Source organism: Halichoeres trimaculatus, unplaced genomic scaffold, assembly GCF_033239565.1.
Source record: "Halichoeres trimaculatus isolate MK-OKI-2021-1 unplaced genomic scaffold, fHalTri1.1 fHalTri1_scaffold_3, whole genome shotgun sequence".
Taxonomy (NCBI): Eukaryota; Metazoa; Chordata; class Actinopteri; order Labriformes; family Labridae; genus Halichoeres; species Halichoeres trimaculatus.
This window is the reverse complement of record NW_027437181.1, coordinates 7,788,657-7,808,940: the sequence shown is the minus strand read 5'-3', so window position 1 is coordinate 7,808,940 and position 20,284 is coordinate 7,788,657. Positions and strand designations below refer to the sequence as shown.

Here is a 20,284-nt window from a genome sequence, read left to right as displayed (position 1 = left end):
AGCCCTCGTTATTGTCTTACTACCCTCTACCGGTCTGTAGCACAATCTGCCTGGGTCTTCTGCCCGGTGGTCTGACAAACAATGGGCCGCAGGAACTATTTGGTCTTAGGGAATGTTTTAACAGGGAGAAAAAGTTCTTGGATCCTCTGGTCCTATATGTAGCTTTAGCTGGTAGAGCAAGCGCCCCATGTACAAAGGACGTACTAGGTTTTACACAGGCTGCAGGATTGATTCCTTTTTCTTACACAATTTGGTGCATGTTTCCTGTCTCGCTCTCAAGCTGTCCTTTCAAGAAAAGGTTAAAAGCTCAAAAAAATCAATAATTCAAACAAAAAAAATCTCTCTGAGCTCCTCCCAGAGTTACAAGAGACATTAATCCTGCTCCTCACCCTTAAAAAGCATTGTATGGTCTGCATTTACTCAGACATTGGATTATTTCATTACATGATTATTTTGCAGTTTATCAAATCCCAAAATGCTGCAACATATTATTGTTAGCCATGTATCAGGTAGCTTACTGTAAGCTACTTTTGCATTTCCTGGCTATTCTCAAACAACATACCCAGTTTTTAAAGAGACAGTCTTCCTCTTAACGTAAGAGTCCCTTCTTTACAAATAACAGTCATGAAAAGCAGAAAGGAGTTCTAACTCTGATGCTTAACCATAAAACTTCTTCAATTCACCAAAAAAGGCTGGTATGAAACGATCCTTGTTCATCATCATCCTCCAAACCCTGAACTGAAGCTAAATCCCTCACTACAAATTGGACAAACTGTGTGTGTGATGTAGAAGCTTGTAAGCATTAAACCCAGTGTGATTCAATAACAGAAAGCATCTCTGAGACGAAGAAAGAAGGAAATGAGAGCTAACTTCAGCTCACACAAAATGTTAATCCAACTGTAGGAATACAGAGTATATAACTGTGAGGATTATAGTATTAAGAATGCAGCTCTGCCATGTGAAGGAGGGTGAGGAGGGGTGAGGAGGGTGAGGAGGAGGGACATCAAAGCCGCCCGAGTGAGGTTCCCATGAGACCGAAAGAGGCCACCCACTCAGCGGCCCTGCTGAATAACTTCATTATCCTCCACAGAGCGCACTTCTGCGATAAAAACACACCATCTTATTTCATTTGGAGTTTCATTCATTCATTCCTTCATCTGCAGCTCTTACTGGAGGTAAAAACACACAAAAAGCTTCACTTCAGAGATCATCCACAACACAAACACACAATTAGGAGAGGGGTCAAAGGTCAGGGGTCAAAGCAGTGGGTTTAAGGCTCCTTCCTGTGGTCAGTGCCTCCAGGCAGAGGAGGCGTTTTTGTTTTATAATGAGGGAAAGGAAATCCCAGAGTCTTCAAATCTAAATACTGTGATCAGGGTGTGAAACTGGAATAAGTTGGGCAACGCAAAACTGCTTCAACGCATCAGATAAACTACATGAGGATACAGCTTGTTTTGGGAATCTGGACTGAAGGTTTGTTCGGACTAGAATAGAGGTGATGCTTACACCTGAATGATAACATAAGAAGTCTAGCCAAGGATGCAAAAATACACAACCAAAAGTTACTTTGCAGGAGGCTGCAAAAATAGACAGATTCGCATGACTGGACGAACAATATGCTGCAGAGATTCTCCACACAAGAGTCAATCCAAACTCCATCTTCGTAGTTCTTTGGTCGTTCTTTTGTGTATACAAACCTTATGACTTATTCAAAACTCTTCTACAGATTATTTAATCAGAAAAATATCTTCATTTTGGTTTGAAACTATTGTAAAAAGCTAGATTTAGCTGCTGTGTGATTTGCTTAAAAATCAGACAAGGGCGCCTGGCGGTCTAGGCTGCATGCTCCGTGTGGGAACTTCTTTCGAGTAAACAGCTCTGGTTAGCATCCAAACCTGCAGCACTTTTCCCATATGACCTGATCCATCCACTGTCCTGTCCTCTTTGATTTAAGGCATAAAAAGCCTGAAAATACCAATTTAAAACGCAAACAAAGAGGATTAAAAAAGATGGGCACTGCCACTCACCAAGGGCAGATGGAGAGGTGCTCCTCTGTGGAAACAAAGCAGTTGTTGTAGAAATCTTGGTTTCAAAACAAGCTAAAATTTTATCTAACCAAGCTCAGAAAAGTTGATCCAGACTCAGGCCTTGAAGGCAGTATGCCACTTTATCCAAAATACAAAAATACAGTCAAATAAATCAGACAAGCTCGTGAGTAAAAGGTTTTGTCTCTCAGTCCAAATGTGGCTCAGTAGAAACAAAAAAAAAAGGTATGTTCAGCTTGTTGTCGACTGTAGTCAAATGCCATGGCTCGATAATGATTATGATCACATTCAGAGTTCATTACTTTGGTATTACGAACCAGGACCAGAGAGACCAGACAGACCTGATCCACGTCTCATCATCGAATCATGACAAGAAGTAGTGTAACACGTCAAATAGACAAAGCAAGGAGTGATCAACATCATGCCAGAGTCTTTTTATACCTCTGATGGAGCATTTAACATCTGTCCATGATTACCTAGAGGAACTACATAGAAGGAGGAGTTTCGTTCACGGAACAAGATTATAAATATCTTTTTTTAATTCTCAGAGATGATTAAGTACGGCTGAAAGCAGTGTATTAAATGGAGAACCCTGTTTAGTTTGACGGACTACAACTCCCAGAGTGCATTTCATACGCCAGTTACAGAGCTGAAGAAACCCTGCACATGTATGCTTATTTTAATGTTTGTGCAACTTTTAGAAACCATGGCACTTTGTAACTGCATCCTTCAACAAAACATTAGCAGCAAAGCTTCATGGGCATTGTAGTATTAAATCAACCCACACACACACATGTGGAGTGCAAATACATCCATCAAGTGTCAGAGTAGAAACGTGCAGCCTTGTTTAATGATCCAGAAGAGTCCCGGGACATAAATTCAGGCTTCAGATCACAGAATCCGTCACGTGTTAGCGCCTTCCAGGTTTCTGACCACAGACAACAGGCTGTTGTTTAATCATCCAGATGGAGCCTTTAGGATAAACTAATCCAATCTCTCAGGTTATTCTGGTTTTAATGAATAGTCAGTGGCAGCCTCTCTCTCCCTAGAGGGCCATGATTCATCCCCACGGTGGCTCAGCTGACTTACTGATGGAAAAACCAGTTCCTGTTGGGTGTGGAGGAAGAGGGTGCAGCTAATAACAGGGTCACTGTTGGAGTCCAGATCCTGAACTGAACCTACAAATGTATATTTATAGTCACTTTGTGTGTGATGGAACATCTTTAACGCCGTCTCTGCTGCTCACGTGTTTGAACAACCAGACCCTAAGTGGGGTCACGGTTTCCCAAAAGCTGAGTTCACGACCTGTTTTAGTAACCAATCATGGAGGCATGGCACAGGGAGGGAGGAGCTCCAAATGCAAGGGAGCCACAGGAGACGAGACCTCTGACCTCTTAGGAGTGAACACGGTGACAGATCAGGCCAGCTGTCGCTTGTGGTGGATGGTTGTTGGGCGCAAGCATGACACAAAACCAAGATAAGTCTTCATATCACGCTGTTACCCTGTTTACTTTGAACCCCTACACCCAGATTGTTCCCTGAAGAGGAAATGTTGGCCATGATGTATTATTTTTACGCTTGTGCAATTCAAAGTGATGCATTTAAAAATGAAAAATGTCCTTAAGATCAGTAAAGACGACCAATGGATTGGTATTTTCTATTTGTACAAACAGTAAATTTGCTTTTTTGGAGTTTTTTTTTCCACAACCTTACACAAAGCGATACAGAAGCACAGCTTGAAAGGTTTAAAGCTTCAAAAACATCTTTAAATGAACCAAAAGCCAGAAAACTAACGTCTGGATGTCAAGCAGACAGTGCAGGTTGCTTCAGTCTCCTGGCTGCAATGAAACTCTCTTCTCTTGGTGTTTACTGTCAGTAAAGTACGCTGAATCTGAAACTTTAATGTCCCCTGACTGCTAAAATACAACAGATCTGATTTGCAGCTGCATCTCAAAAACACAGAACTTTTCTCACACTCTACACCTCCTTCAGTCAGAGATAAGATTGAGAACCCCTTAAAGCGTGTTTTCTAAATGAACCTGACACGATTGGGATGTTGAAACGTGAAGCCTGCACGTTACAGACACTTGAGGGTAAAGTGAAAATCATTTTTCTCAAACCGTGAGAGTGAAAAAATGGAAATGTATCTACAACATGACTGGACTGGATCGTGAAAGTTCAGGTTGCACTCAGAGTTTTATTCCGTGTATCCTCAGAGAAAAAAACGAAGATGGTGTTTAAGCATCACATACCACATGTGCAGGAGTGTCTCACACACAAAACATCACTACTCACCTACAATACTTTCTAAATGCAGAATCAGGTGTTTGGAAGGCATGTTGGACAATGTGCCAATCATCAAAATCCTCCTTGACAGACAGGTCAAAGGGAAATAATCATGTTGCTAATAAAACTACAGGGCAGAAACAGACACGTGACACATACTTTCTTATTGTGTTCATATCTGGAGGTGAAAGTCACGACCAAAAGACGAATCAAGGTCAGCGCTTCTGCAGAATGATGAATGATCATCACTTAATAAAAGTCATATATTATTACACAGTTTACTATTGAAGTATCTGATCACATACTACTTGTAGGGTTTTCTGCATGCCATCAGTTGTATTTTCTCACACAAACACACGTGCACCTCTAGTCCTGGTCATTTTAATCCAGGTTTAAATCCAGTGATCAGGGGGCGTTGTCTGAATTGTGACTCATCGTAACAGGTTATTTGTCAAAAAAATTCTTGAGGGTTTGGAGTTGATACTTGAACACCAAGCATGTTTAATATTCAAGATTCCTAAGGAGGGTTTTTTGTTTGTTCCTCTTTAAATTGGTTCATTCATTTTTCTTAATTTTTTTTCTACTCCTTCCATTTATTAATATTATTACTTATTAACAATTTAGTGAAGTTTTTTTTCTGTTCATTTTTTCTAACACTGTCTCTCAATCAGTAGGGGTTTGGTCCCGGCTCCTGGGGTCACATGTGGAGTGTCCTTGAGCAAGATACTGAACCCCAAATTGCTCCTACTGTTGTTCAGGGGGTGTTCATACAAAATCACTCACGGTCACAAGTCGATGTTCTCCTCAGCGCCCATCCCATGCTAAAAAAATGGGGATGGTTGCGTTAACGAAAGAGCATCAGACGTAAAAGCTGTGCCAAGTCAACTAAACACATATTGTAAACGAGACTGGCGAATGATCTAAGTCACATTCGATTAGGGATGGGTACCGAAATTAGGTACTTTTATAGGTATAGACTGAAATCTGTCTGTCGTACCGAGTCAAGTAAAATCAAATGGTACCATAACTAGGTACCTAGACGCATCCTTGTGACTGTGAGAGAGTGAAAGAGCAGGCAATTTTCCATGCTGGACATAAACACAGCATAGCAAGGTTATATACTGAAGAATAGATATGTTTAATTAAAACACTTTGAGATTTTATCATTGAACTAATTGATATTTATCACCATATAAACACACACAAAAGCACCAAAAGTGGTTCCGTTCAGCATTTGTACCGTATTGTTTCAAATGTGAAAGGTACCCATCCCCACATTTGATCACACAAGATTCTGTGATGTCATATATATGTGAACTTGAATGTTAAGTTTCTGGTGTGGCAGTCTTATGGAAGATCTTTGTGAAGTCTAGTGTAGGCCTGGCATTACTTTTGCAGCAGATTTTTGTCCTGTGCTGTTTTTCTATTTCTTTTGGTAAACTTCTGCAGCTTACCTGCTCCTGTATGTAACTTGTAACAAAGTGCCTTGGCATCAACAAAACCATGCAGATTAGTTTGGGATGGATATAAGTCATGCTGCTCGGTTTCATTACTCCGAAAACATCAAAGGGAGGTTTTTAGTAGATTTGTACGCAGGATTCGACAGGTCAGATAGTTGATGTTGCTTTTGATTGACACTATGGATTCTGTGAGATTTCATGTCCACAGAACTAAATGTTGAGAGCGCGTTCAGAGGATTGAGATTTTAAAAATCAATCTGAACTGCCTTTATACATTTGCTCTTCTGGGATTCCCAAATCGGTTGTGATGCAAAAGCTGCAGACAGTTCGGTCATATGTCCATCACTGATGGGGATTTTTAAAGGATGAATAACACAACAATGATTACATTAGTTAGCATATAACTGGCAGCGTTAGAAAAGAAAACAAAAATTAGCCGCAAACTAATAAAAACAAATCTACACACCTCTCACTGTCTGATACATAAACACATCAGGGGTTCATTTAGCTGAACTTGGTAGATCCCGTCATTCATCACGTTTCCTCTCAAAGAAGCTGTTTATTATATTTAGCTGTAATATTATCAGGTGACCCCAGGTGAATTATGGCTTTAATTATTGGAGGAATTTTACTTTATAGATTACACACAGGATTAAAACACAGAACCCCTCTGTTTTCTGAACTCTTATGCAAGTGAGGAGGTCCACAGGTAATCTGAGTCCCGTGTGAGACTCCCATGAAGCTCCTCTGGTGTTGTTTTACGTCTGCTCTTCTTATTTCCTCATTCCTACATTTCCTCTCATAATGACTTTGCTTTGTTCTCATTGTTGTTTTCACCTCTGTCTGTCGTTTCATGCTGCAGCTTGTTTAAAGCCACACTGGATCCAGGTTTCATCTGTCAGATTGTATCGGGGCTGTCTGAATGACGAGCTGGAACGAGAGCTGAGCAGATACAGAGAGAGATTAATGTGAAAGCTGTAAAGTGATCGCGGCGTGTGTGTGCAGCAACAGTTGGAGCTCGGGGGGAAACCACGAGGTGTGAGATGAGACAGCGTATCAGGATGTTATGTTTCAACTGAGATCAGGAATGTGTACGAACAGTCGATTCATTCTGTACGTCAACTGAAGCTACAGAAGTACAAACACAAACACATTGGGCACTGCCACACTACAGCAACTTTCACAACCTGCAAATGTTTTAACAGGATGTGAAAAACGACTTCAAGTCCATCACATGATGATCCTTTCTTTTCTGTGAACTGACACTGACAGGTGGAGGAGGAAGTCATCAAACCAAGCCTAAAGTTAGATCTCAGATTTCACGAGTTTCCTCACCTTATTAAAGGCTAACTTTACTTTCATTGTCGACTGGGCATGGATGTATAAATATATTTATGGGGGGGCTTTTAAACCTCTGTTGGGAGAGGATGGGATGGTAACAGAGCAGAAAACTGGATGTTATTTGAGTGCAGTCAGCAGCAGTAAAAGCCTGAACTTGGATGGAGGATCGGCCTGTGTCTTCACAGACATCCTGTCAGTTCCTCTCGCTCATTGCAAGTGAACTTTCTGTATCTACCCCAAATCTTTTTCATTCCACACCCCTCAGGATCTTTTGAGGAAACAAGAAATTAGTATCTTACAGTAACCAACCTCGGCAGTGATAGCGAAAGGCTTTCTGTGTAGCTCATCAATTGTGCAACAACCAAAGACAGAAAGCATTTTAGCCTTTGCCATCAGGGGGTCATTTCATGCAGTTTTCCTTGAATAACCAACTCTTGATTTTCTGTCTCTAGCTCCTGTTTCTCCTTTTTTTTGAATTTCAAAGCCCTATGTACAACCTGCTTACAATTCACAAGCACCAAACGTGAATTTTTGTAGTTTACCCCCCTGGTCTTTAGATTTTGTAGGAAGGAAGTGTGTTCCCCTCTTTCTGCATAAAGTGCATCTAGGCGTTGTCTGGGGAAGATAACAAAAATATGCACATTACCTTCAGCAACACAAAGAAAATCGTGCAATTTTGGTTGCATGCAAAAGTTATATTTTGGTGCAACTTTTAGCAAGTTTTAGCAACTATTCCCTTCTTTGTTGAGGCGTGAAAGAAACAGCTTTATCTTGGCAACATCTCCACCTCACAGTTCCCTGTCATCGGCCTGTCTTGTGGCAGAAATACTTCTATGAGGCTGACGCAGGGATTTAATATAAAGCCTCTGTAAGTCAATGTGGGTGAGGTCATGTCATTCATCTTTAACTCTTCCCTCTTTCACTTTTCTCACCGCATGTACGCAAGAGAATGGACACTCAGACAAGGTCCTTAAGTAACATTCGCTTCAGTGAGTTGGCAGCAAAAATGTTCATGGTTGGTGCACGCTGTTGACAAAGAACAATGATATGATACGCACAGTTTTCCCATCATAGTCTTGACTTTAATCCAACTCTGATGCCCATTTCCTCCATTTCTAAACTCATCCACCTGCCTGTAGCAGCACAGCTCAGACTCACTGATCAGAATAATTGTTAACTCTGCAAAGTTTTTCTCACAAACTGAACAATCCAACTGTTATGATTAAATAAGTGCTATTGGTGATTATAAAAATCCAATTAATTACAAGATAGGCAATTAATTAATCTAAATTAATTGCAATTTAATCTCATATAAAAGACATTTCAAAATGGTAGAGCGTGACTAATCAAATGAATACACCAAGAGGAGAAGATTTGTAAATGTAAATTTTTTTCAAAGGGCCAATATTGAAATGTCCCTGTTCGCTGCCATTGATGTCTGTAGAAGCAGGGTCTGGTGGAGCTTGTCAATCAAAATCATGCTCACAAACTACTGTGGGTGAGAGCGGTGCGCTTTCTGGATGAGAGCTCAGCATGGAGATGAGGAGAAGATGTGAGATGACAGGGACACAGCGAGACGCTGCAAGTCAGAAAAGTTCCGTCAGCTCACGCACAAACTGTGGATGTGTCGTGGTAGTTCAGAGAGAAAGAGTGGCGTGATTGTGAGAAAAGACGACGGAGATCATTGAGAGGATCAAAGAGTGGGGGTGCCCGTGATGAACTTGATGAAAAAAGTATGTTTTGTCTTTTTTTTTTTTTATCAAAACAAGAAAAGAGACATGAAAGAAAAGAGTCCACTCTTCGTAGGTGATTCTGGCAGTGAGAGAAAAAGATGCATTCTGTGTTGAAGTTTTCAGAGAGTCTGCACTCTGCAGGTATCACCTCAGCATGCTTCTTCAAACCAAACAGCATTTACAACCAGCCTTCACTGCCTGTTGTCTCTGCAACTGCCTCCTGTGTTTTCTCAGGAGTTCACACCTTCATGTGAGCGGACAGCAGCTGAAGCCGAGGCTGGGATGAGGGGGGGAGGTCGATTCATCCCACACTGACACAAACCTCTCCCCATGAGAGGAGGACAAAGACATCCAAACCGGCTGTTGTAAAGGCAGGCGCCACTGAGCTGAGACTGATAGTGCCGAGCGATGACCTTGACACGCAGTGAGTTCCTCCAACAGGAGATTAGATTTGAGCGTCTCACAGGCACTGAATGATTCCCGCTTAATAAGAGGAGCCCAGCTGTGCAGACGTCAGGGCAGCTCCTCTGAGCTTCTTTGAGGAAATAAAGAGGTAATGCTTCAGGCCCTCGGGGACCTGCTGTGATTTAAGCACTGAGCTAATCTCTGACCAAAGACGGGCTCAAAGAGGCTGCAGGAGGACAAAAAATTTACGGTTTACCTTGCAAAGGTAGAAATCATAATCTCAGGGATACAGAGTGAGATGTCAGACTAACAACCTGTCAGAGTTGGGAGCAAAATGATGAACAAGGTGAGCTCAGGAAGACTCAGGAAGTTCTTCAATCTAACACGTGAGAAAGGTCTCATTTCTCACTGTGTGAAGACCAGTCACAACATGATTTCTTGTGCCTGTTTTAAGCTGTGTGGACCTATAGTTTGGCACTACTTTTGAAGCTTTTTGCCTTTAATAACGTGTCATTGACGTGTCATTCTTTGGGTAAGTGACAGAAATAGAATAATGACCCATGTTATTTTGAAGTGAAGAATGTGCTATTTTTGGTTCATAGTCTCAGTGGCTCAAGGTTAATTTCCCAGTAAGTTTCCTTTGCTGAAGAATTTCACCCCAGAGTCTCTCCGTAATATTTAAAACAAGAGGGTTTATTAGCTTAGGCTAATACAACATAAAAACGTATGTATTTTAAGAAAAATTTGGCAGTTACTGTGACTGTTTTAACACCTGAGTTGGGTCGCCATGTCCAAACCAGGTTTAGATAATTTGCTCAACAGCCCAAAGATATTTTTGGAGACTTTCCTGCCTTAATTCAGAGAGGAAAGGAAAGTGAATAAAGCAGAATACAGGGTAAGAATGAGGAGTGACTTGCAGGAAACAGGCTGCAGGTTTGACTCAAACCCGAGCCAACCGCTGGAGGCCTGCCCCAACTTCTGCCAATTTGATAGAACAGGTATGTTGAGAGCCCCCTCTGACAAAGTCTTTTCCATCATGCTCAATGCAAACACATCTGAATGCTGAATTAACGACTGTGTGATCACCTAGTCTGATACAGTCACCATACCAACACACAAAAAGATGAGTTAGTCTAGTCTTAGTTCTAGACTCAAACAAACTTCAAAACACATTTATCCATGCAAGATGTTTGTTTTTGTGATTGAAGTATGCATGACTTGATAAGTGAAAAGGGAACTGCTACTAAATTACATCCAAATGTACAAGTTTTTATCTCAGCTCGCTAGAAGTTGGAGTCAAAGGAGCAAATTTTGTTCCTCATGTTTGTCCTGACGTCCTGTTGTTCAGGCACGTGATTTTAACAGAACATGTTTTATTCGGTCTGGCTATTTGCACTGCAACAAAACAACGCTGAAACAATAGGAAATGATCCTGCTTTTAATCCAAATAATCATCTGATACTTGTGACATCCAGTTTAGAACAAGCAGAGGAACCGGTTCTGCTGCTGTTTATGGTTTGTTATCCCAGTGAAGGCATCATTTATGTCCTTTTTGTTTTAATTTCTGGAAAAGAAAAAGTGATAATCAATATTGCAGAAAATGTTCATGTATGTTGGTATTGACAGATGAATAAAAGTTCATGAATGTAAATCCAGATGGATCAATATCCGTATCTGTAAATATCTGAGGGTCTTTAAGCAGTCAGTGAACGTAAGCAGCTTTCACCTCTCACTGAAGTGGGTCAGAATTTAATGGTCCGCAGGGAATCGTCTCTCGTGTGGGTGTCAGGTTAAGGTGGAGGGTGCCGTGTGTCTCCACATGGCGGGTGTTTTGCCAAAGGATGGAAGTGAGGGGTCCAAAGGGCTTCAAGTTTCAGACAGGCTTGAGCAAGAAGATGAAAAACGCCTTTGGATCTGTAAGAATACTGCCCCATTGTCCGACGCCAGGACTTTGTAGTCCACCAACAACATGGCACTCAATACCGCAGACAATGGACGTTTCCTGTCACTGACAAGTCAGGGGATATAAAAGCTTTTCAGGGTGAGCTGAAGCCTTCAGGTCCAGAGGGTGAACTCCTTTCCCTGATATCTGACCCGTAGACAGGAAGCGTGACAACAGCTTCCATCAGGACCTGAAGAGGTGCCCAGTGGGTCAGTGTGTTAAACATGATCCAGAGAGCTGAGGCGGTCCGGCTCATGGGAGGCCTCTTTCTGTTTGTAGACTGGGCCTTTGAGAGATGATCATTTCTTTTCAGAGTTTCTTCTGTTCAAAGCTGATTTCATGGTTTGGATGAAAGTGTTTGGGCTGCTCCTGTAACTTTCATCTTGGAATAAGACAAAAATCAAGCATCAGAAAGGTCTTATAGAAATTTAAAAACTGCTGTCATGTTTGTAAATTACTGTGTTTTCTGAGTTTTTCTGCTTTGGAAAGTGGATCTTGTAGAGCAGCTTGAGTGAGAGTGTTCGTCTTAAAATATACGTAACTAAAGAAAGTTTGAGGGACTTAAGTTGACCTTTACCTCTTCAAGTCTTGGCCTTGACTAAATCTATGACCCTCAAAGCCTTAGTTCCATTCATTGGTTTTGGCCTTGACTCAATCACAGTCTTGTTGTGGGGTCGGCCCTCAAAGTCTTGGTCCCAGCCTCGTTTTTAACCACTCCGGACTTGTTTCTCCATGCCATTGTCTTGGACTTGGATCGGTCTCAACACATCCAGGTTTCACCTTCACTCAGCCTCAATTCTTAAAGTCCTGGTTTTGACTTGTTCTTGATACGCATCTGTTTGATCTCTCTATAACTTAGTCTTGGTTTTGTCTTCGTTAAATCCTCTCTAAGTCTTTTTCTCAACCCAGCTCAAGTCCCTTAAAGACAACTTCTTGTCCTGCCTTCTCTAAGTATTTGTTGTGTTTTGGTCTTGACACCACCTTTTCTGGCTCTCTATTGCTCTTGGGGTCTCCTTGATCTTGATCTGCTGTTGGTCTGGGTATTGTCCAAAAGAATTTGTCACATTTAACAACTTTTCTTTTTCCATTCCAGCTTCCTAGAGTTGAAATTTCTGCAGCAAAACTTTTTTCATTCTCTCAATTTATTATTGATTGTCTGTTCTCGTGCTAACTTTAGAATCCAGTAACATAGCAATAATAAATCCTGTTTACTACTCTACGAACTCTTTACATTTCTCTGTTTTGTTTCCACCCTCCACAGGAAGACCAATAATTTCTTATAACTGTCTTAAACATCAACATCTGCAGTCCCTCGATTGCATTTTACCGTATGCTCGTAACGCATCCTGATGGAGTTTCCATCTGTGACTGGAGGACAGCGCTCCCCTGGCACCTCATTGGTTTATCTGATATTTTCAGCTCTGTTTTCCAAACACTGCTGGATATTTATGGACAGCCAATGCAACTTGATGTCTGGCTGTAATATTTTGGATCTCAGGCAGGAATAGCTGCATAACTGGAGTAAAATATACAATTACAATGTCTGCAGCAGTACATGAGGGGTATGAAGGTCAACTCTATTTGAGGTCTGAGACATTGCAGTTAAATTTACCGAATACTATGAGGGATGGAGTCCTACAGCAGTGTATCTGCAAAGCTCATTATATATTGAGAAACGTGATGAAAAATACAGTCCATTGAATCAGATATTCTTGATTAAAGCTATAGATTAAATAATGACATGTCGTGACTTTGTGCTTGTTTTTCCTCATGTGACCTCATCAGCCTCCATCCATCAGTATCAGTCCATTATGAAAGTGCTCCTGACATTCCTGCAGGTCTCAGGACTGTGCCACCCCCGCTGCCTCGCCATTCCCTCAACAAGTCTGAACATCACAGATTCAAAGTCTCTGAAGAAAATGTCCCCTTCCTTTTATCTCTGTGTGTCCATTTGAGTGCAGCGCTGCTGGGCATCAGATTATAAACACACTGATGTAAATGTCAAGGGACACAAAAGATACTTTCTCCTCCACCATGTGTGGCTACTTTTTGGTGAAAATATCTACAAAACTGCCTCCTCCCCTCCAGGGCATGGGGACTCAGATGATGTGTTATTATGTGCTGTTATTGTTATGTCTTGTTATTTTCTTTTTTTTTTCCAGTTTTAATGCACTCATGACTCTCTCAGCCAGCATTTATCTGTGAGAACACAGTGCGGTGAAAACACGCAGGGGTCGTGTTGTTCTGGACGTGTTTCTACACGCTCTGCTGCCAAGCTGAGGCGATGCAGTGATTCACAAAGTTCAGCAATGAGTAAAAGATCTGTTTCTCCTCTCACAGCAACAGTCACTTTATCACTACATAAACAGTACGACCGCACCATCCACGTGACAAACTCATCTATCAGGAATGTGAACCAGTAAAACTTTGATTGGCTAACTCTGCAGCGTGGGCTGAGGGGATTATGTTGCATTATGCCGAGCAAGGCCAAACTACAAGTGTGAACACTCAGGTGATTTGAGTCACCATCTGTCAGGGTTAGAACATGCTGCTGCTTCTCATGCTGTTCATTTCTCATCATCATCAGTGGACACTTTGTTGGTGATGAAACTGTTGTGCTATGCTCAGAACGAATAAGATAACTGAGTTATTGTTTTTGGATGGTGTCCCACAAGGATCTGATATGCTGGAAAAACAAATGCCAAGTCCAGGTTCAAAACATCGATCCTGGCTAAATGAGGGTTATTTCACCGCTGCCTCCAGTTACATAACATTAGGGAACATGTTTTCTCTGAATATTTGTGAAAAATATTGAATCATCTAGGTGATGATGACTTATCTTAATAACTTAAATTTAAATTACTTTTCAGAAAAGGTGTGTGCAAGGCTTTTGAAGCTTTCATCATAACATTTATAAAACATCTTAGTAACAGGAGAAAGAAAAGTGCCATTTGCTGGTAGACTAGGTGAAATTCAGTAGTGGCAAAAAAAATTGAGACTTCTGCCTCAAAGAGCTACAGGAGGAATTTAAACAAAAAGTAATAAACAAAACTTGACAAACAATGAGTGCAAACTTTGCTCAGTCAAGACAGAATATTTACGTAAGAGGTTTGTAAAAAATAACAATACAGCAATATATTGTGATTCTTTGACCTCTGATACAATATCCATATTTCAACTTTAATTATTGATATTTCTGTAAAAATAAAAACTGGTGGCAGATGAGGCCGAAGAGCTACTACCCTGTATGTTGCCAATAGGTTCTCTGATAAATATAATCTCAAAGCATATTTAAAATATCTAATTTCTAAACTTGATAATGTTGGTTTTTGTTGCACTGAGCAAGTCAGTACACCATAGACATCAATGTTTTCTTTGGTCCTTTTAACTTTGAGTAATATTTTGATTTACATAAACAGCACCCCTATTTTTTTCCTATTCAACTGTGTAGAATATCATAATATATCACAATATTGTGATATTGTGATAAATCATGACACTATCTCATCACGACCTAACTATTGTGATGCACCCCTAAAATATGTAGCTCATATGCATTTTTTTTAACACATCTAACTCACTTTCAGCAGTCATTTAATTAATCTTTATCTCCTAAAGTCTGCAAATAATCGGTGAATAGTTGGCAGTGACTTTTGAAAAGTAATTTTTCTTGAAATGCACACCCCTAGTTGACTGTAATCTGTTTTGTGCATCGTTTATCTCTCACACACATCATCTATAGGCACTGTTTTTAGCAGGGGAGCATCTGTTTCTGCCGAGCTGCACCGTGACCGTATTCTGCAGGAGAGGAATTTCAATCACACAGATCCTGCTCTTGTTGCATCCAAATAAATAGAAGAAAGTCATTAAAGGACATACGTGTGTGATGCAGATTTGTTAACTAACTAAAAAAACTGTATTTAAAACAGTGAAACTAAAAAATTCTCGAGGAGAGTTTGTCTTTACGCTGGAAAGTATTCAGGACACAATGTCACACCAGTTTCTCGCCCATCCGTCTATCAGCTCCACTGCTTCTTCTGTTAGGGTCACAGGGAGGCCGGAGCCTCTTCCAGCTGTCTTTGGACAGGATGCCGGTTATGTTTTACAGTCCACAAAATCTCTCTTTGTCTTCAAATCTGAGAAGCAAATGTGCTGGACAAGACCACCAGGAAGCTGTTGTGACTTCTCAAACTGATGTTTGCAACAGAAAAATAATTTTAAAAAAGGCACCTACTCAGAAAACATGACAATAAATCACACTTAAAAAAATCGGAACTGGAAGATAAGGAACAGCTTCTTCACATTGATTCAGTCCGGCTCTGCTGGCATTAATCTTCCAATAAAAGTGACAGGGTTTTTAAGTCAGTGAAGGGTTAAAAGGCAATAAACCCAGGCAGCCGCAGCGGTCTAACCTCAGTGACATCAGGGTCCAACATCATTAACATGATGGCATAACATCACACGGTCTCTGAGTCATGGGTCAGCGCAGATCAATACGAGGAAGCATGTCTCCAAACAGCAGGACGATTCATTCCTGTTGAGCTGTGACGACGTCAGCAGCAGTTTGGCTTAAGGCAGCACGCCTTAAAGCGTCTGCAGACCTCTATTAAACTTTAACTTCAAGATCAGGTGGGCACAATCACACAGACAAAAAAACAACTTCAAGCAGCTAACTTCTTTCACTTCTCTAACTTCTCTTTCCTTTTTCAACGTTGTCTTCAACAACACAAAGGTGGCTCCAATATTGAGACTAAAAATGTTGTTTTACCTCCCTTTTTTTGTCAATCAACTTTTCCAAATCACAAAGTTTAGCAAGGACAGGAATTTTTCCAAACCAAGGTTTCAGATAACTCAGGTCTCACGTGTTTCATATGAAAAGCTGATTCCTATCAGGTTCAGGTTTGAGTCTGAATTAAATCAGATTTCTTCATCCAACATGTCTGCCCTTGTGTTTGTCTCTTTTTTAACAAAATGACTCCAGCCATGAAAACACACCCCGATGAGTGTGTACAATCACACACAGTGTGTCCTTGGAAACACAACATCCTTGCTAAGGTGTGTAATGAGACACAAAGAGCGCAATGACATAACTGAAACAACAGCCGAAGGTTTCTTTACTCCTTTTGTTTAACTCTCTTCTGGTACAGAGGAAATCAACATGAAAATCTCCCAAACCTCCTGAGGTGAAACCAGGACCAAAAACAAGACTGAAAACTGGAGATCAGCTGCTGCACAGCCACAACATTCCCATATCTAAATGTTTAAATCTATAAGACGAAAGATCTCTAAACTTATTTCTTTATTTTTACATTTCAACAAGTTTTTCTTAGAAGAAAGAACAAAAAAACTATTTATAGCTAAGATAATAACAATCAAAAATCACTTCTCTCAGCATGTGAATCCCTGGTATCTCAAATCTATAATCCATGACTTCCTTATTCCAAGTTTTCTTTCACTTCCTGTTAATAAACTTCCAAAATAAAAGCTGCTATGTGACGTGGCCCTTTCAGTGGTCTGTCTTGAGTTGGTTTCGGTGCTTAAAGTGTAAAATGTTTTAAACTTGAGGGTGAGAATGCTTGAGGAGAATGCTTCAGATGTTTGGGGTGAACTTGATAAACTTAGGCTGTGTTTAAAACCTGTCTGTCTGCTCCTAACTGGCTGTTTGTCTCTCTGTAAACACGTCTCGCTACGAGCAAAGTTTGCACACATCAACAGTTTGCACTCTGCTGCTTTATGCAAATGAAAGAGTGAACTTGACTGAAAGCTTGTGCTCCCAAACATTTATGTTACAGAGATGATTTGTTGAGACTATAGAGGAGTGGGCACGCAGCTCTCGCTTAGGTGATCATTACCACATCAGACACCTGAGGAGTAATGTTTAACCATAAGGGGCTAAAACCAGAATCCAGAGACTCTTTAGCAACCAGAACTGACTCTACTGTATGTCATGCCAATGATCCAACATCTTACTTATGATGTCCTGGTCCAATTTTTCCATGATATGTTTTGCTGATTTGATACCTTTCTCTGATAAATCGTTGGGTGATTCTGTTGTAAATGATGAATCATGTTTGTTGTATTAAAGTGAGCCCTGTTGGTACCTCCTCGAGGAACTCTCACTTTACAGATGTTACAAGACCCTGTTTCACTATCATTGCTTTCCAAAGAGAAGTAGTCCCACACAACATGTTTGCAACGGGGTTTGAATTACAGCAGCCGTGAAGCGTGACAGTGCTGAAAACATGTGAAAACATGTGAAAACTGGATCGATCCCGATCACATAATGAAATCTGATGCTATTCCATTCACCAAAAGTTGCCATATCAGGCACCGATACAGATTAGTGTATCGGATCGAGACATCCCTACTCATGACAACTGGCTAAAAAGTAGGGGCTACCGCCTGGTTTATATTTCTGTGTTTTTATGTCCTTCAAAATGTGACTATCGCTAACCTAAAGCCCCGTTATTGATCTGCAGAACAGGCTTTATCTTCAGAATCACCACAAGTCAATAGTACAGTTCATCTCCCCTATGCCCCTCTTTGTAAAGCCTAGTTTATGCTTGACGCAGTCGCGTGGTCGCGAGGTGCGCAATTCGCGACAGTCGGGCGCGCTGGCGCTTTGCGTGGTCGTGCACCTCCAAAATTTTCAAACGTGTCTCAAGAGCTGCGAGTGGCGCTTCTAGATTTTCAGTCTTTCCTGTAAACTGACCGGACAACGATGGGTCCTTTCGTGCTGCAGGAACGGCTTGATCCGATACAGCAGGTCATCGAAGCGGTGTACAGACATGCGAAAGTAGCTGAAGTGCATTTCCTCATCTACAGCCCGCATGAGTTTCACGAGCTGGGTGTGTTCCCTATCCAGATGCCTCGCTGCATGCAACGGGCTGACAGACAACCTTCTTCTCCGGCACTGCTTTTGACTGCTCAACAACAGTAAACATAATAATTCCTCCTCCTTCATTCGTAACTTTGGTGCCGCCATTGTTTTGGTCCTTATGTTTGGTCCATGTGACTTCACTTCTTCGTCTTTTGGTTCCTTTTACTGCTTTCTGTAACATTTTTTTCTCTACCGCTCCCTGTCTTTGCGGTAAATATTACAACGGAGAATACGCCAAGCATAAATGCCACTGCGCTCTATTGAGGTGCGCACGCCACCCGAGAACGGAGCCAGGCAAAAGTATAATTAGCCCTTAATAGTTTGCTGTATGATGTAAGACAACACCTTCCGGCTGCACTAAAACAAAACATGTTCAAAACTGCTGTGAAAAAGCAGCAAACATAGTGGGACTGAAAACAGACATGTTTCAGACCCAAAAGTAAGTAGCATCTAGGACTGCTGGCCACTAAGGCGTAGATTCAACACTGATGTATAAACCAGGTTTAACTGTTTGTAGGTGGTACAGCAGGTTGTAAGTTAAGTCTGCACTTTTGTTACATAGGATATGAGTTTCTCTGGTTTAATCCTCTTTAATGTTTACTCCATACATCCTTCCATGCATTCATGCTGATACACTCCTGGATCAGAATCTGGTGTGCAAACTGTGGAGTTTGCAGTTAACTGAGGTGCACATGTGTAAAAAAGAAAATCAAACCCCGACTGCATTATCCAGGTGTGTTCATCCAGCTTTTTGAATTTCAGTCAGACCAACGTGTTTTCAGGTGGTTAAAATTCCAGTTTGACTTAGACTCATAATAAACCAAACATTTTAATAAACTAAAATACTGAGTAACTCCAGGAAAAGCTGAGGGACAAAACAGAGACTCCCACTGACACCACAAAAGTCCTTCACATGCTGATGATCCACAACAGGACAGAAACAACATCACCATCTGTGTCTCTGTGTCCACAGAAATACCACACAGTAAGAGGTAAATATCACCACCGTGGAAATGTACTGCAGTAAAATCAAACATTTCTTGTTCCTTAAAGTTTGATAGGCAAACATGTTGCCCTTCATCAAATCTGAAAACATGTTTTTTCAGATTTATTTCGCAACTGTCAGTGCAGACTGATGAGAGAATTTTGTGTTTTTAGGACACTCACAGTAAAAAGGGAATTTCTAGAGACGGTTACGTTGACAATTCCTTAACTTGTCAAAACAGAAGTACATATAAAATATAACTTATTGATTTAGAGTCTTGATTTTGGATTCAGCTGTTTCTTACTAAATCTGTTCTTACTGACGGTCTCTGTTTTGTCTCAAATAAAACTTTTAAAAAGGATATTTTCACATTTACTGCAAAATCAACTGCCCTTAATATAGTTATTTTTATACTGATAATGTAAACACAAGCAAACTTGACAAAGTACCTGAGATAAATTCATCAAGAATACCTCCCTATACAAACTGCAAACACACACACACACAAATTGTAATGACTGTTTAAGTGGCTGAAAACACACACACAAACACACACCTCAGGGCAAATGTCTAAAGCATACACCTTGGTTGAAACCCTACACCCCTGCAGCCCCCTCCCCCATCAAAGACCCGGCTTCAGCTCTCACACACATGGACACAATCAGCATGTCTTGTAGCCCATGTGTGTGTGTGTTGCTGTGTTAGTGGCCTTACCATGGTGTTTGCAGTGTGTAGTCTGGAGCAGTATATTCCACTTTAAGGTCATTTTCCTCTGTCTGTCTCTCTCTGTCTCTCTGGGGAGAGCGTCTCACTGTGTGTGTGTCTGTGTGTGTCCCCTCAGGTCTGATTCATCTGGAACTCACAGTCAAACTGCTCACATGTTAAGCTCCGCCCACCAGCTGTCAGTCAGTCATTCAGTCTTCTCCGGATCCTCCCCCTCCTCCTCCTCCTCCTCCTCCTCCTCCTCACCCCTCTGTCTCTCTCTGCTGGCAGGTTTTTGTCTTACCTAAGATAAATCCACACCATGACACATTGACGGTGCCATAACCCAAACAGAAACAGATCAAGGTGTACTAGTGCAATATGTGACATGTCAAATCAAATTTTACATGGAATCTATGTGCCTTATGATGACTTTTCAGTTTCACTTAAAGCATCTTCCTCAATCCCTAAAAGGAAGCAACCTTTCTTAATAATTCAAGAGCCT

The 20,284-nt window shown here is 41.1% G+C and overlaps 1 protein-coding gene across 2 annotated transcripts in view; it reads right to left on the bottom strand.

Annotated features, from left to right (window-relative positions):
- The window catches only part of plekhg4 (pleckstrin homology domain containing, family G (with RhoGef domain) member 4), a 56,908-nt gene extending 36,959 nt beyond the window's left edge, over window positions 1-19,949 (bottom strand). For both annotated transcript variants that reach the window (XM_074666341.1, XM_074666340.1), the window contains exon 1: window positions 19,792-19,949. In XM_074666341.1, the coding sequence (XP_074522442.1) occupies window positions 19,792-19,794 (3 nt within the window). In that variant the 5' untranslated portion in view covers window positions 19,795-19,949. The remainder of the gene's footprint in view (window positions 1-19,791) is intronic.
- Between the last annotated feature and the right edge of the window lie 335 nt (window positions 19,950-20,284).